Here is an 18,031-nt window from a genome sequence, read left to right on the forward strand (position 1 = left end):
CTAAAAACATTAAGACCAATAATGAAACAAGATTTAAATTCATTAAAAGCAGGAAACCAGCTAGGGAAACCAGTTTGACTGTTATACAACAACGGAGATAAAATTCTGCTAAAGGAAGTTAAGGAGATTGCAGAGAATCTGAATGAATTCTGTGTATCTATCTACATTGCAGATGATATTGGCTAACAGCAGAGATGAAATTCTATGTCTTACTGACAAATTTAAAAATCACAGAATCCTATTAATTTTTTTTAAAGAACTCAAAAATGTATAGCTGATCTTCTAAGAAGCAGCCAACCCCCTTTTAAAAACGGGGGACGTTAGGGTATCTTAATGCCTTTTCAAGACAGTTGGTGTAAAGCATGAATAAAGATAAAATTATCGATCATATAGAAAGTCCTGCAAAGCTAAGTCCTGTCTCACTACTTATCAGAGTTCTTTGGAAGTGTCGACAAGCATGTGCAGTGTAGACAATGTGTACTCAAACTATCAGAAAACTTTTGACAAAGTCTCTCATCAAAGGCTACTGAATAAACTTAGCATTCATGGAATAGAAGGATGGGTCCTCTTATGGATTTGTAACTGGCTAATACGAAGCAGATTGCAGGACTATAGAGAAAGTTAGCACAATGGAGAGATGTAAGAAATGAGGTTCTCCAAGGATCTGTACCAGAACCAGTGCTTTTAAATTTGTTCATAAATGATATAAAGTTAGGAGTGTGCAATGAGGTGACAAAGTTGCTAACCACACCAAATTATTTGGGATAGTAAAAGCAAAAGGGGATCCAAAGGAATAGGCAACCAGGTGAATAGGTAATAACATGGTAAATGTGGATCAGTGTAAGTGTAAAGGCGGGGGGGGGTGAATCCTAACTTCACATATACATTGATTGGGTCTGTGTTGGTGGTAACGAACTAGGAAAGGAATCATGGTGGATAGCTCAAAGAAAAAGGGAAATTCCATGTTAGGGATTAGGAAAGTGGTCACAAATAAAAGTGCCTTTATATTAATCTATGATGCAACCACACTTGGAATTCTGTGGGCAGTACTGGTCACACCTCACTTTGCCTAATGACAAGGCTGGCCCTGGGCACCAACATCGATTGTTGTAAAAGGGGATTAGACACGTTAATGGAGGATAAGGCTATCCATGGCTACTAATCAAGATGACTATATGCTACTTATAGGATCAGATGCAGCATGCCTCTGAAAATCAGTTGCTGTGGAAAAGTGGGAGAAGGCTAATTGCCTCATGTCCTGCTTTTGGGCTTCCCACAGGCATCTGTTGGCCACTGTGGGAAAGAAGACGCAGACTAGACCGGCATTTGGTCTCATCCAGCACGGCTTTTCATACATGCTTACTATTTCTTTATCACATGTTTTGAATACATACTGATTAGTCTCATTGTCTTCCAACATGTCTCCTGCAGAAGATTTAATTCCAAATTGGCAGGCAACCAATGCAAACAACATGTTATGCAGTGCTATAGTCTTTTCTGTTAATCCTTATAATTATTTACAGGCTGCAAGTCTGAAATATTTAGGGTTTTTTTTTAAATTAAAACACAATGACTGAGTTCCAAATGAGTCTTGTGACTGTGCACAAAGCGCTTCCACACATGCATGGAGAATACTTGATTTTTGCTTGCTTCTAATCTCAGTAGATGCTGTTACAAAAGACCCTAAACCCTCACGGGGTGCTTTTCAGGAGCAGCAGAAGGCGGCTGCTGTTGGGAGAGACATGAAAAGTACCCAAGCAGTATTTCTGATATCAGCCATTAATATATGCTTATTAAGGAAGCTTTTTGATTTTCTAGTTCTATTACATTTAATGAAATCATTAAAGATAACATTAAAGTATGGCTGAAAATGTTCCTTTTATTTTTCCCACCAAGAGAATATTTGCAATGTTTAGGGTCACCTCTGAACAAAAGAATTCTTTCCATTGGAAGTCATACTATATATTGCCCTTAATCCTTGAAAAATTATTTAGATCCATTCCAATCAGGTTTCAAACCTTGGTCGTCCTCGCTCATGGGAATGGATGGGAGGAGTGTAACCCTGTTGTTTTTCTGGACCTCTCAGAGGCTTTGAAAACCAACGACCATGGCATCTTTCTGGATTGTTTATCTGGATTAGGCTTGGGAGAAAGAGTTTTCAAGTGATTCTGGGCCTTCTGGAGGAGCAGTCTCAGAAGGTGGTGCTGTTGAACTTTTCCTCCACCCCATGGACATTAGCCTGTAGGGTGCTGCAAGGTTCCATTCTGTTCCCTATGCTCCCAGGCATTTAGCAATATGTGATGAGCCTGGGTCTGTTTTTTAGGCTCATAGTTTTTAAAGTTGTTATAAATGTGGTTGTAAATGTTATGTGTATATTGTATGTTTTTGTGGTTTTAAAATTTTGTATATTGTTTTTAAGTGTCTTAATATTATGTAACCCACCCAGAGAGCTTCGGCTCTGGGGCAGTATACAAATGCAATAAATATTTAATATCTACATGAAACCACTGGAGCAGTCTTCAGGAATTTTGGGGTGAAGTGTCAGCAGTAAATGGATGATACTCAGCTCTACTTCTTGTTTCCATCTGTACAACCCAGGAAAGCTGTCAAACTTGTGAACCAGTATCTGGAGGCTATTTTTGGTGGATGAGTATAAGCAAGTTGAAATTTAATCCAGAGAAGACGTAGGTACTGTGGGTTGGGAAACCAACTACTCTGGATGAAGGTTTACAGCTAGTCTTAGATGGGGTTGAACAACCCCTAAAAGACCAAGTGGATAGTTTGGAAGTCTACTGGAGTCTGTGCTAATTGGGAAAGCTCAGGTGGTTGCGATGTCCAGCAGTGCATTTTACCAGTTTAGGACCCACACCTGGAATAAATTTCCATTGCGGGTGTGCCAGGCCCAATCACTGAAGGCTTTTAAGAAGGCCCTGAAAACATATTATTTTACTTTGGCCTTCCCATGTTATGTTTAATGCTGTTCCTGTTTTAATGCTTTTTAAAACTATATCAGTTTTTATTATGTGTTTTGTTGTTGTATGCAACCTTGGGAGGGCTTCTGCCCTGAAAGGTGGCCAAGGAATATTATAAATAAATAAATCGATGTATCCAAGATTAGAGAAAGGTTTTAAGAGAAAATTGTATTTCTAACTTCCATGCAAAACTAGAAAAAAATGTAAACAGGTATGAGTCATGTGGCACATCCAGTTATCCAAAAAGAAAAACAATACCACATTCTGCCAAACCTTTGATATTTAATTTTACAAACATTTTAGAAGCTTACTAGTATTATCAGCAAGGGGGATTATTTCCCGAATAGCTTAAAATTTCTTGTAAAATGTTTCTCTTTAACATTCTCCATTATCCCCCAAATTGTAAAGCCTATTTATAAAGGCAGCATTTCTCCCAATCATGGCACAGCATATAGCTACAGTATGTAACTACAGAATATATCCATATTAAATATATCCTGATCTGCAATGGGGACATTTGTATATTTATAACACCTCTATTCTCAAACCACGGAGACTCCTTTTGCTCAAGAACAGACCAACTAAGCAATCCCTCTGGGAAATGTCATGCATTGTGTTAACTTACTCTGCACTGCACTACTGAACATGTATAATAATGAGCAGACTGTAACAGTTTCCTTTTTAAGACTTATAGTTTAAACTCACAATGACTTATTAAAGAGCACTTAATATGTGGATAATGGGCCTGAAATTACACTGTGGGAGTAGGGAGGCTTCTCCTAAGTATACACCAGGTTCTCCCACACCCACAAATTTCAGTTTCATTTTTTCAAATCAGCCTCCCTCATATCTCCATAAGAAACAACAGCCCCTTATGAAGGAATGGAGAAGAAGAAACTGGAAGACAATTTAGGAGATGGCTCCTGTCTTGATCCAGTTAAACCTTTACTTATTGAGTTCATCCACAATGTCTCATTCCATAACCTTGAAGAGTATTGGCCAGAACATCCAAGAAAGTTCTGCAGAAATAATATACGCCGTGGGAATTTATAAATGCAGTAGGTTGGACCACAGGAGGCAGAGATGAGAAGGGAAAAAACAGATGCCCAATCTGAGCCATTTGTTAATCATTCATTGCAAACCAGCATTCACACAATACTCGGGTGAAGGAATGTGTGCGTCTGAGAACATTCAGGATGCCTTTCCAATGTTTAACTATTGTAAAACCCCTGTCCTCATCTCCTCCAATATTTAGATTAGGGCTAAAGGTCTGAAAGGGGCATAATTCTCAAACAAGTTTAAACCCCCAAGCCTTTCACTAGCGATGTACAATAATTTTTGTTGCAGTTTGCAAATCAGCTGAACTTGCCCCATTTAGAACCCTAAATGTGAATGGGAGCGCATTTTTTTAAAAAAAAATGTTTGCATATTCCTGATCTTGTGATTGTGTTCAAAAAATGCATATCTTTGACAAGTGCACTTTGAAATGCACACACACACACACACACACACACACATATATATATATATATATATATATATATATATATATATATATATAGCATTTTCATTCTTTAGTCAATGGGGTAAATGCTCATTTTTGAAAATGTGCACAGAAATGCGCATGTTCCGCATTTGAAATGCATGCTTTTTCCATTCAGTCAAATTTTAAAACAGGTTGCAAACGAAAATGTGAGTGTGCCGAAGCAAACTTTGAAGTTAAATTCAGGGAATGTCACTGAGCTCAAATGTCACTGGTTCTACCATTCCTACCTTTCACTACATAGAGAAGTACTGCATTGTACAAGGCTTAAGGATGGAAGGAGCATGGTAATTAGTCTTATTCCCTACCAGCTCTTGCTACAGGTCTTGGGGGAAGGAATTGAAATACATTTGATTAAATTCCAAGCCCTGCTCTCTACGCCAAGAAGTGAAAACAAGGGAAGAATATGTGCAGCACCATACAGTAACCACACACACTTATCCCCTTGACATTAGGGAATGAGATTGTAGGTTAGAAGGTGTGCTTTACAGACAGGTGGAGTTCAGCATCTTGCATTTTAGAAAGTAAGAACACTATTTAATATCTCTGCCTGCCCCCCTATCTTTCCCGGTGTACTTTTCAATCCTACACAACACACCACCCTCCAGTATCTCCAGAGAGAAGAATATAGGTGTGGACAAATGGTTAAAAACAAATAATGTTTTCCCATAAATTTGACAGTATCTCATGTTACAGAGTTTTATAATACATATATAGCTTCACAAACACCAAAAGCAAGTTTTTACATTTAACATTATCTTAAATTTGTATTCTCTTTGGTCTCACAGCACTGCACCCCTATACAATGCTAACTTATTTTGAACTTACGATTTAAGACTTCACTAGAAAATATAAGATTTGTTTTCCAAGGAAAGCATAAGAATTTTGCAAACTAAATAAGGTACAATTGGATATTATTTTCTAATGCCATATTCATCTCTGGCCTTGCCATCCTCCTTCTTTCCTTCCCATTAATTGAAAACTAAGGTACTTAATTAAAAACCTAAATCATCCTACCCAGTTGCATTCCCCAACCCACTGGAGGGGGGCTAAAGAAGAAGAACTCCATGAGATTTGGGGGATAAGTAGATGGGTGGAAAAGTTACCCCCTCCCCACATGCAGTGGTGCCAGACCAGATCAGTCCCTGCATGATCACCCTAAAGTAAAGACAGTCAGAATCAGCTACATACTACATATTAAACATAGCATGTGGTTTAGCCCTCTGATGCTACTTTTTAAGTAGTGATACATTTCTTTAAAAAAAACACCTTCTACATTATTTTATTTCTTCAGTGGTTTATAGAGGTTTTGCAGCTACCCACCAAAAAGCTGCATTCAACATTACAGCCACAAGTGAAGCTGTGGATTTTTATTTGCAAGATGCCAAAAACGTTTAATCAAATAATGCAGTACTGGAGAGGACCTAATATTTTGAACAGATATGAATTAGATTTTAAGTGCATTGTGGCCAAGTGCCAGCATCTCGACTTTCGATCTCCCCATACCCACCCCAGTATACCATTAGGGGCCCCTGTCATGGCAGTGGTCATCCAGTCCAGCAACAGCCTGCAGGTTAGTTCAGTGGGCATGTGTCTGTGTCTCTCGTTCTCTCTTCTCTGCCACCACTGCTCCTAGTTAATGCAAAGTGTGGCGATCAGGCTCCTACCAGCTCTCAAGGTATTTCTGTGGGAGTGGTATGAGCTGGCTATGATCCCTGTCCCCACTGGCCAAGCAATCCCCTTGCCTTCTCTTCTCTCCCTCTGTGAATTATACAATAAACATAACTGAAATATTCTAGGCAGCAGGGGGGTGGGGTGAACAAGCAAGCCCTTGAAGATGAAAATAGGAATCCAAACCCAACCCAATAAAATAACATTTATTAAAATAAAGCTAAAAACAGGATAGTGAAGTAAAGCAGTACACATGTACCAAAAAGAGAAAACAAAATCTAAATCCCAAGTGCTGATTTACCTTTGATCTATGCTTTGTAATCTAGGAAAATACTACACTTACTTCAAGGTCCTTGTAGCAATCAACAAAATTTATCATATTGAGCAAGGATGGAAAAAGAGGGAGAACATAAAACGGGCATTGCCATTTTTTATCTTGTTTGACTATGGTGATCTTGATTGACAGCAGCAACCCCACTGACCAATGGGTACAAGATCAAACTTACAGAGGATGGGCCCAAGGAAAAGGGCAATCAGTGCTTCAATTTACTGCAGAAAGGTAAGCACTAGCAAGGAAGGGACTGATCCTTTTTCTGGCAGCCTGCTCTATGTATTTGAGGGCTGCAGGTTCGGATATGACTGAAAGGATGGTCCAAAATGGAGGCTGCCATTATCTTTAAAGCTAACATGCCAGCCTATGCAGAGTGAGGCTTCTTGACACTCCTTACCATAAGATTATGGTGGGCCTATTATGGGCCTATTGGATAAGGTGGAGTTGGAAGAGGAGCTAGTGCACATGTGCACACAATAGCAAAATTGTAAAGAAAGCAACCCTTAAATCGACCCATGCCTGGTTTGTGCTTCAAATTCCCAAATAATCATCTGACTTTCCCAGGGAACCTTAAGAAAAATGAAGTTGCCCTATTGATTTGTCATAGATGATACATAGATGATCTTCACATTTTCCTGGTGCTGGCCACCTCACAGTTTTGATTGCCTACCATGGTTCTCAAAGGTTTTTTTTTTTTTTTTAAAGACAGCCTTAGTAATAATGGTGGGCAATTGTTAGAGGACATGGAAGTTCCTCTTTGATCTTTCCTTTCCAGATTTGTGTGTAATTCTTTTACCCTTCCCTTTCTCCAAGGAGGACAAAATGACATATCTGGTGAAGGTGTCTTTCCCACTTTTATGTTCACAACAAACTTGACAGGCAGGTTAGTTGAAAGAGAGCAGCTGGCCCAGGCTCATCCTTCCACAGTATCTTTCACTTTCAAAGCTTTTTAAAATACAGCTGTACAGGCATAGTCCTGTGCTACAGACAGGAAAGCACAGGATTTTTTTTCTTCAAATGGGAAATGTTGGAAAGAAACGGTATGGTAACTTTGCGAGTGTACCCCAAAGACTTGGGAGCAGTTACATTTCAGAAGGCTACAGTCTGCTGGAGTTCTAATCTAGAAGGAATGCTCAGATGGAAAAACAATATATGTTAGAACAACATTTCAAAATGGCAAGGACAAGGGCAGATGAGTATGTTGATTGTCACCACTAATGTCATGGACATTAGCTGATAGATGCCTGACACATTCATGCAATACACAAACACACACACCCAACTACATAGTATGCACTAATGGGGGAGGAGAATTTTATTTGGATCTCTCATTAACAACTGAGTAACAGCAGTACACTCCTTATGCTCATCTGATTCAACCCAATAATTTGACTACAATCAGCATTTCCATTGTGTTAATACGGAATTCATATGTACTGGCTCCATATTAATAACAAAACACACCAGACTGTAGGACTTAAACGTCTTCAGTTCACACACTTGCAAAGATATTCCTGTAATTAGTTTAATCATAGTGTGAATTTCTCCTCTTGTAAATATCCTGTGAAATGAAAAATCAAGATGATATTCCTTATGCCAAACACTAAAAACCAGCATGAATTAAGTGTTATAGCAAACTCTGGGACTAACATTTTAAACTTGATTATTGAACTGGGGAGGAGATGAAGATCACCACTCCACTTTTGTAAGCCTTTCTAAAATAATCTTAATCTCTATGCACTACATAAGCAACACTGCCAACTCTACTGTAAGTATAATGCTCCTAACTATGACCCAAATCCCCTCCTTCACACCCCCTCCACCCTGATGATTATTCTAAACACAGGCTCCAATGTGCATATTAAACTCCATGCCCACTAAGAGATGAACATAGTGCCTGTTTCATTGAAGTGAATGGAGTCAACTTTTTATATGGAACTCTTGATCAGCGCATACAGGCATGATACACTTACTCCACATTAAGGTTTCCACTGTTTTTTGATAGAACTGCATTGTGAATTGTACTTAGGTTCTTGGACAAGTTACTTTTCTTTTAGTCTCAATAGTTTACCTTATGGGAAATGGATGTTTGTGACTAGCTATGCCCACCCTAGCAGCCATTTTAAGAATAGGAACATTTGGAATTTTGAGGAAATGTGGGTGGTCTCACAAAATGGCTGCCATGGGGAAGGCTTGCCGACTCTTTTGAAGCCAACAAAAGGACAGAAAAACTAGATAGAGAAAAAATCACTTTGCAGCACACCTGCCTCCCACTAAAAAAACAAATCTTAACAAATAAAATAAAAATCACGAAGGGCAGGGAGCCTTTGGGTGCCCATGGACACTATGTCAGAAATGACCCTGGTCATTTCCTTATTCCAGAGGTTAACCAGAGCTCTAGTATAGCTACTAGACATGCCAGTAGGAAAATCCCCAACAGAAATCAAGAATTCATCCAGACCCATAAGCCTCCAGGGATAGATATCAGTGGGTCCTCCGCCCTTGCAGAGAGTTTCCAAACCTGACAAAAGAACCAGTTAAGGTTCATCCCACACAGACCATCATCATCTTTACTGGAATAGATTGGCTTGTATGTACTTCTACATTCTTCTATTGTAATTCTTGCTCATCCTATATATTAAATAGGTACCAAGAACCATAAGTGTCCAGTGCTCCTCTTCTCCAAAGCAAACTGTCCTTATTGAAGACTACCCTAATGTTCTTACCACTCAGAGAGAGAAAGGGGACTAAAGTCTAAAATACTATGCTGAATTTTCTAGTAATTTCTGAAAATTAAACGTAAAGCCTAAAAACACATTAGATAGCTGTTTTACCTAGCAAGGGTAAACAACACATTTTAACATATGACTGTAAGGCTCCCTGCAATTACATCCTTTTACTACAGTTTCATTAATGATATTCATTATTAAGATAAGCAAGGGCAGAAGTTGTCAAAAGAGGAAAGGTCTATACCAACACTCAAGTTATGAATGCAAGTCATTTAGTAGAGTTTCCACTAAAAGTAAATATTAGTTTTCTCAAAAGTACTAAATAGATTTTAGAATCACAGTAATTTTAGTATCACAATAACTGAAAAAGATTCTTCTTATACTATGTGTATGTACATTTTTCAAAAAGTAGTCATGGAGGTTTACATTAAGTTTTTCATTTATGTTGATAGCAGCTTTTAAAAAGACTGATTAAATATACACAGTCATTTTATCTATTTTCACTTTCTCTTCTCTATACACAAACTAAACATAAAAGCATATTGGGCATACAAATTATACAAAATGTCATACATTGGATATGTGAACTTACTATTGAGAGCCATAATGTTATCTGTTCCCGGATGATGAAAATTTATACCCATACGACCTAAAAAAATGAAATAGAACATTTTGTCATTATGCTTTCTCTAAGTTAGACTACTCTTCAATATTAGATTTTGCAACTAAATAAAAAACAGTAATGAAACTAACAGGAAAAGTTTATCCCACTCTAAATTTCTGTAAAAAAAATTAAATAATAATTGTGTGCTATGTATGCTAAATATAAAACAAGCATCTCAAAAATCAAACAAGGAGAGAAAGGTACAACTTTGTGAATATTCTGCCATTCTCTTTATATTAGTTTAATCAAACTTAGTTTTTCTGTTTCAACTTATACTTTTTGGATTTTGCGTTTTTTAAATTAATATAGATCACACATTTTAACCATTCAACTGTAAGAAGTAACATATGTCTCGAGTAAAATCTTGAATCCTAAAAGGGAAAATGCTTTGATCCACTGAAGGTTGAGGACATGCTAGTTTGTAGAAATGAATTGCAGTGCAAAAAACCTGAACTATAAGTCAGAAATTCCCTGGTTTGAATCTTGTGTACCATGAACTCAGAAGGTAGCCTTAGGCCAGCCCTCAGCCTGATCTTTCAATTTATAATACAAGGATGCTCATATTAAGCTACCTTACAGCGTGGTTTTGAACAATCTAAAGTGCTATATAAATATTATGTATTGTTACAACACCCCTCCCCGCATTCATTCACAAATAGCAGCGAACTACTATCAGAACGTAATATACATTTATATGAACTAATAACATCTGTGAATATATTTGAATTGCTGACCTTCAGAATGAGAAAGTGAGACAACCATAAGTATATGATCCCCATATTCAGAAGACTGACTTTGGGCTTGATCACACAATTGAAACTAGATGCAAATATGCTGGAAAGTACACTGTCTTTTACGGTAAATGTTGATGCTGGTTTCAGTCTCTTATGAGAAGGATACTAGGCATTTTATTTCTAAAACATCAGTCAACAGGAGTTCTATATGTGACCTATTTCACATATAACACTAATTTATGGGTTAAATGTTGTATTTTTAAGTTTTTTATCATTTGTAAACCAACCAGTTTTAGCTATCCGGTTGTATAGACATGTCATAAATAATAATAACAATAATAAACAACCCATGAATTAGTGAGACTATGCAGGAGCAAGAAAGCTGCTGCTCAACACTCCTGCTTTGCTAAACAACCCAGGAACAACCTGTTTCTTAGTTGCTAGTCATGATGCCTGAACCCAGCACTCTGGGTTGTTGAAGGTTAAAGAGCCCAGTTTTTAACTTAATAACAAATCATGGGTTCAAACTCTGGGTTGTTTATCTTTCAACAACCAAAGAGCCAGGTTCAGACGTCACGACTAACAACCCAGGAACTAGACATTCCTGGGTGGTTTAGTAAAACAGATGCAAAATAGATGAAGCCAGTGTGTGGGAAGCAGAGCACACACTTGCTCACACTCAACTCTGATAACTCCATGGTTTAAAACAACCCATGCTTTGTCATTATGTGTGAACACAGCCATAAACATAGTGAGGTTTTTAAAAAACCCAACACAACAAATTAACAAACACATCCATAGAGAGTTCCATAAATTCTGAAATACAAATTTTGATAAAGTAATCAATTTAGGTAGAACTGAAAGTCTTGCTGCATTTTGTAACAACTCAGCTGCCTTACAAGGTAATGCAAGGGGGAAAGAGTTTGCAAAAGGACCATGCTAGAAAGTGTAACTTCTGTGTTATACGAAACACAAGTCACTTTCTTTGGAAACTTCAAAGTGTGGAAATTTAATTTTTAAATGATCTACAGAAACCTCATTTGAAGCTGAAAAGCGGAAAGGAGCACCTTCACTGGAAATTGCTGCCCAAATGAGCTACTTCACATTCTTTAATGGAATTAATTATCAGAACTGAGACCAGCAAGCACATTGAATCTTGACCTCCTATTATGGCATAGCAGAGCTACTCCTGAACTTAGTATAGCAGAGCTTAAGTCCTGAACTTAAGGAAGAACTTCTTGGCTGCTGGTGAATGACAGTTTTCCATAGTCTAGGAAGTAGGCAAAGCCATACTTCCTTCCTAGAAGCAGTTGGATGTGGAAGGGAGAGGCTTGTACCTATAAAAGTGATTATTTCTGCAGAAGGAGAGAAAGGGAAAGATAATAGAGGTAAGTAGGAACTCTTTTACTAGCAGAGTTGCAAGTTTGTTTTTGCTTTGCTGTTACTGCCAGTACTTTTTGTAAATATGTACATATTTCCCCCTACTGATGAGTAATATCAGACTATTTGTTTTTGTAGTTCATATCTGATCAAGTCTAACAGAACTGCAGGTCATCTTACTACCCATCTCTCAACTAATCTGTGATCTCCAATAATTAGTTGCATAGCTATAGGGAGGGAAAATATTGTACAGCATATTTCCTGAAGGGAGATATGCCCATCATGTCAATCCTATCTAAACTTTGCGTATGTGCACAGAAGAATTCCATATGCCACATTAACGTCAGCCAAAATATTTATCAGCATAATGACTGCAATAAGAAGTTACCCAACCATTTAAGTTGTTTTATAGTTAGGTATGAGTTAATAAGTGACCATGCTACAAATTACAGTTTTGAATGTATATTTAATATTCATCCTTTCCTTTGCTAAGGCTGGAACTGTGCTATTTAGCCAGATACAAAAATAGAATCAAGTGTGTGACATGGGCGGTGGGGGGAGGGGGTCATTCAATCACTGTGCCAGGTGCTGCCTGCATGACATTTTGTCACCTGCCCTTGGCCTTCTATTTTTAAGCTGCTCTTGACAACTACCTTCCAAGAAAAGCAAAAATGTCTAATTGTATGAGGAGATACACAGCTGTTATTACAATACTAAACAGGAAGGAGCTCATTATAGTTTCAATCTTAAGCTCTCTTTAGTGAACAAATTAAAACTCAAATATTTGACATTACATTTTTATTTGGGAAGTCACTTAACAACAGGATCACCATCATCATTACAGTTTCAAAAATATCTCCAGAATATATAAAGGCCAGACTGCATTCTGTTTTAGTTTAGCTGGACAATCTCAACTTGGAACTCACATATTTTAAGGAGACTAGTTAACAAGAACCAGGCAGTGAGTGACTGAAACTAACACAGACACATTTTTTTCCTCTTGTTGGTATTCTTAGTTTCATGTTCAAAATGGTTAAGAAGAAAATAGCTTGAAATATATCACTTTAAATGTTCATATGACTTATTCAGCTTTCAAATTATGATTTGGAAGTGTTGCCCACCACTTGACCAGGTGCATGACCTCTGTTCTCTGACCTTAATTCAACTCTTCTGGTTTAGGTGTGCTCTGGTTTTCTGTCAAGGGAAAGTGTGTGTGAGGGAACAGATTACAGCTACAATATGCTGCTGCATTTTCCTGAGTGGGAAAGCACAGCAGGAAGCTGTTGTTGTACTTACACCGTCTATATTCTCTCTCTCCCCCCCCCCGCCTCCCTCCCTCTCAGTGGTGGGCCTCCATGCAGTTTTCTGAAAGCAACTTTAATTCACCACATAAAACTAGGCAAGTACTGCTGCAAACTAATTCAGCAACCCTTGTTCCTCTGGTCAATGTCAAAGGTCTATTTGCTCTCTAGACACAGAGCAACAGGCAGTTGGAGCAAAGTATTCTTCTGAATAATTACATAGATATTTTTCCACTACACAGACAAAATCACAGCCTGCTAATATGTTGAGGGAATAAACTAATCACAGAAAGTTATTTCTTAAATGTAAAAAGGTCATTCTGTAACACATGAAGGAGCTAGAATAGAATTGAGTATACCACAGGTTAACTTGGAGTATTTCATTAAGTATTGACTCTTAATATCTTTCTGCTAAGCAAGAATTCAAACCCAAGCATTAGGCAAAATATATCTTAACTTACTTTGCCAATTTACATTTTACTGTGCTTAGAAGCCTCAGATGATCATTAGATCTATTTGAAGATCTACTAGGGTACAAAATTTGTTTTTTTTTTACATTATAATTATAGTATATGTAGTAATCTTCTGTAGAGCAGATATTTTAATTTTACTTGGACTGAGATTAGCAAGACTTCCTATGGTGAAAAATATTACTCAATGTAAGTATGGCTATTTACATCTTGAGAAATCACAGTACTGACATTATAATGCCAGACTCAAACCGTAACTCTCTACTCCAAGATGCGAGTAAACTATTTTACATGCATCATGTTTCTCATTATATTTCACATAAAGAGAAAGTTAGTAAAATTTGTAAACCCTGACTTCATTTCTGCTTTACTTGGAAGATTTGAAACACCTCAAAGCATAAGAAAAAGAAATAATATACTATGTTATGAAAACAGCTGCTTGTTCTTGACAGCCTGTAGAAAGACCTTGAATTCTTCATAAGGAAGAGAAGATGATACAACCAATTTGCCTACTCAGAAACAACATGCTAATGAGAGTCTTTTGCATGCATTGGCTATCAATTTCAAAAAATATTCTAGTAAACATTTAAAACAAATGCTATTCTTGCAGTTTCATCAAAACAATGGTCCAAAATCCTCTATAGTCAACATGAAATATCCCTGTGTAACCAGAGTGTAGAAAAAAGTTGCAAAAGTGTTGGCCAACACCAATTGACAATTGTATTTAATTGGAAAAATTACAGAAATATCTGATTTCCCTTTCTCTCTTTTTTTTAGTAAGGTCTTGGAGCAGATGGTACCCTTGCAACTCCAGGTTTTCTTGGATGAAACTGCTTCTCTAGATCCTTGCCGATCTGTATAAAGGCCTAATTTCGGGATGCAGACAGCCTTAATAGATCTATGGCAGGAGCTAGACAGGAAGAACATGCCCCAGTTGATTTTGCTGGACCTCTCAGTGATATTCAATAGCATCTATATCATGGTATCCTTCTAGGAAACCTTGCCAATATGGCACTTGATGGCACCGTGATCTGTGGTTCTAGTCCTATTTGGCTAAGCGTACCCAGTAGATTGTGCTGGGGAATATTGCTCAGCTCATTGGCATATGGGGTTCCTCAGGGCTTTGTCTCCCATGCTGTTCAAAATCTATGTGAAACCACTGGGGGAGGTCATGTAGTGCTTTGGTCCATCACTATGTCGATGATACCCAGATCTTTCTCTTTCTTTCTCCTTTTCAACTGATGCCAAGGAAGCTGTAAACAGGTGTAAGCAATGCGGTAGCTGTGGACACCAATGCCCCCACCGACACCTTTCTCAGTGCTTGCCAAGGTGCTCTACCCTTATATCATCATCATCATCATCATCATCATCATCATCCATTTTCTTGCCAGCAATTGGGATTGATGTAAAATAGAGTTCTGCTGGTCTTGAAAGTTGTGGGTTCAAAGGAGTTTAGTGCGTTGGGACTCAGCCCAAATCTCTTCCTTATACTCAAACTTCAGGTGAGGTTACTTGTCCGTTGCTACACCTCCCATGCCAACCATTTGTGGTGGTGCCCATGCAATAATAATAAATAAAATAAATTTCTCAAATTGCCAAATGTGCCCACAGTCCCCCAAAATTGTCTACCCCAGCTGTAGAAGTCACAGACTGGTGTCTGGGTGCAGTGAGTGACTGGATGTAGGCAAAGACTGAGGCTCAATATAGACCAGACATCCTGATCCTCTTGGTTAGCAGACATACCAACATGGGAGTATAACCTGTACTGGATGGGGTAGCATTCCCTCTGAATGATCAGATATTCAGTTTGGGAGTGCTCTTGGGTTCTGCAGTGTTCCTGGATAGTCAGGTGATGGTGGTGGCCAACTGGAAGTGGCGGCCAGAAGTGCATTTGCCCAGTTTTGACTGGTGCCACATTTGTAGCCCTTCCTGGGAAAGTAGTACTGGCAACAGTGATCCATGCCATAATTACCTCATACTTAGATTACTGTAACATGTTCTATGTGGCATTACCCTTGCAGAGTGTCCAGAAACTTCAGTTAATGCGAAAAGTGGCATATAACAATGGACTTGAAACAGCTACACTGGCTTTCAGCTTGTTTCTGAGCCCAATTCAAGGTGCTAGTACTTATCTAAAAAGACCTAAGTGGTTTGTATTTAAAAGACTGCCTCCATTCATATGAGCCCGCCAGAAATTTGCATTCATCATCTGTGGTCCCACTTCCTAAAGAGGGAAGGTTGGTGGGTATTCATGACAGAGCCCTAGAAGGGTTAAGATCAGCCTCCTCTTTATTGTCCTTTAGATGGCTAATGAAGACAACATTGTGCCACTGAGCTTTTAAAAGTTAATACTGCTCTAATTTTACTATTAATATAAGTTTTTACTGAGCAACATTCTGTTCAGATTTTTGTAGTTTTAGTTTTGTAGTTTAATATATTTTTTTACAATTTGTACATTGCCTCAAATGCTCACTGAGTGGGAAGATGATTAAAAATATTCTAAATAAATGAGTAAGACATACAGTATTCGATGGATGTCAAAATTCAATCAGAGAGGTAAGGGTAAACCAAAATAGCTAACCTTTTAATTTTGAAAAGAACAAGCCTATATTCTGTTGAATTCCTTAAACAAATACTGAGAAATAAAATATTTGAAAATTGAAGTTACAAGAGGCCACTCTCTTTCATAAATGAAAAATTATATGCAGAGAGTCTTTGAACACACTTGACACGAACATTGTGTTTAAGCACACAAAGCCCTCTTTAGTTTTTGCCTTTCCAGCAGACAGTCCCAGTGGTACTGAGCCAAAAAGGGTTAGCAACCAACTGTGTAAATCCAGACACGTGACCTCAGCTGACTGGATTTGGGTTAGAGATTTTGTGCATTCCTACAGGGACTGAATGTCTTTCACTTAACTGTATGTTTACCACGCTATCCTTCATCTGCTTGGTTCTCAATAATAGTAGAAAATTATAACAAATAAGAACTGGCAGCAGTGTCAATATCCCTGACTAAAATAATTACATAAGTAAACAAAGTGACAAAGATCAGCCTGGTAGATTCTACTAGCATTTCCCATAACAAACATTTTAATCTACAATCTCATAATATCCAACCACCTCCAAAACCTGGTGTAAAGTAGAAAATCAACTCAGCTAGTCCCCTGTATCTTAATCCGTCAGAGAATTCAAGGGTCATTAATGCTTTTTTGATAGTTGAGGTGACCATTACAAGCTTCCCCACATCTCATCCTCACACGTATTTCCATGTCCAAAGTGAATCATAGCAATATCTATAGCAATTTTTTTAAAAAGGCATGAAAAACCAGGGTTCGCACCAACTTGTTCTTGTTACTTTTATTAGAGTAATGCGCTGCTACTATGCCACAAAAAACTTGAAGCAGAAGGGCAATAAAATTTTGAAAAAATGTGTATTCCTTCTGGTTGAATATTATTATTATTATTATTATTATTATTATTATTATTATTATTATTATTATTATTATTATCATCATCCCACCTTTTGTCCAATGCTGGACCTCAAGGCGGCATTACAAAATTTAAAACATTTACATTTAAAACCTATAAATAGAAATATACAAAGTTAAAAATATATTAAATATATTCCAATATTAAAACATTTAAAATGACAGTTTTAAAAGTCCTTGGTGCAGACAGAGGTCCTGATTATTCGCCAAAGGCCTGTTGGAACAAAAAAGTCTTGGCCTGCCTCCTAAAGCCTGGGAAGAGAGTTCCAGAGGACTGGAGCAGCCACAGAGAAGGCCCTCTCCTGCGTTCTCACCAGGCGTGCCTGTGATGGTGGTGGGACTAAGAGAAGGGCTTCCCCTGAAGATCTTAAAGCATAGGCAGGCTTGTAAGGGAGAATACGATCAGAGCTGTACAGGGCTTTATAGGTCATAACCAGCACTTTGAATTGTGCCCAGAAACAAACTGGAAGCCAGTGGAGCTGTTTTAACAAGGGAGTTGTTTGCTCCCTGTAACTAGTCCCAGTCAACACTCTGGCTGCAGCTCTTTGAACCAGCTGAAGTTTCGGAACACTCTTTAAAGGCAGCCCCATGTAGAGCCCATTACTTGCAATTATACAGCTATCTATATGTGGGTTGAAGTGGAAATGATGTACACTTACTCGGCTTTCATATTACTTCATCTTAGTACACCAATTTTAATTTAGGTATTAACACTGCCAAAAACTAGGCAAACAAAACACAGAGTAGG

General features: G+C 38.0%; 1 protein-coding gene across 7 annotated transcripts in view; it reads right to left on the reverse strand.

Moving 5' to 3' along the window:
- Positions 1 to 18,031, reverse strand: part of CPEB3 (cytoplasmic polyadenylation element binding protein 3) — a 101,182-nt gene that overhangs the window by 39,778 nt on the left and 43,373 nt on the right. For all 7 annotated transcript variants that reach the window (XM_063132877.1, XM_063132881.1, XM_063132880.1 and 4 more), the window contains exon 4: positions 9,839 to 9,895. In XM_063132877.1, the coding sequence (XP_062988947.1) occupies positions 9,839 to 9,895 (57 nt within the window). The remainder of the gene's footprint in view (positions 1 to 9,838; positions 9,896 to 18,031) is intronic.

This window comes from Elgaria multicarinata, chromosome 8, assembly GCF_023053635.1.
Source record: "Elgaria multicarinata webbii isolate HBS135686 ecotype San Diego chromosome 8, rElgMul1.1.pri, whole genome shotgun sequence".
Classification (NCBI taxonomy): Eukaryota; Metazoa; Chordata; class Lepidosauria; order Squamata; family Anguidae; genus Elgaria; species Elgaria multicarinata.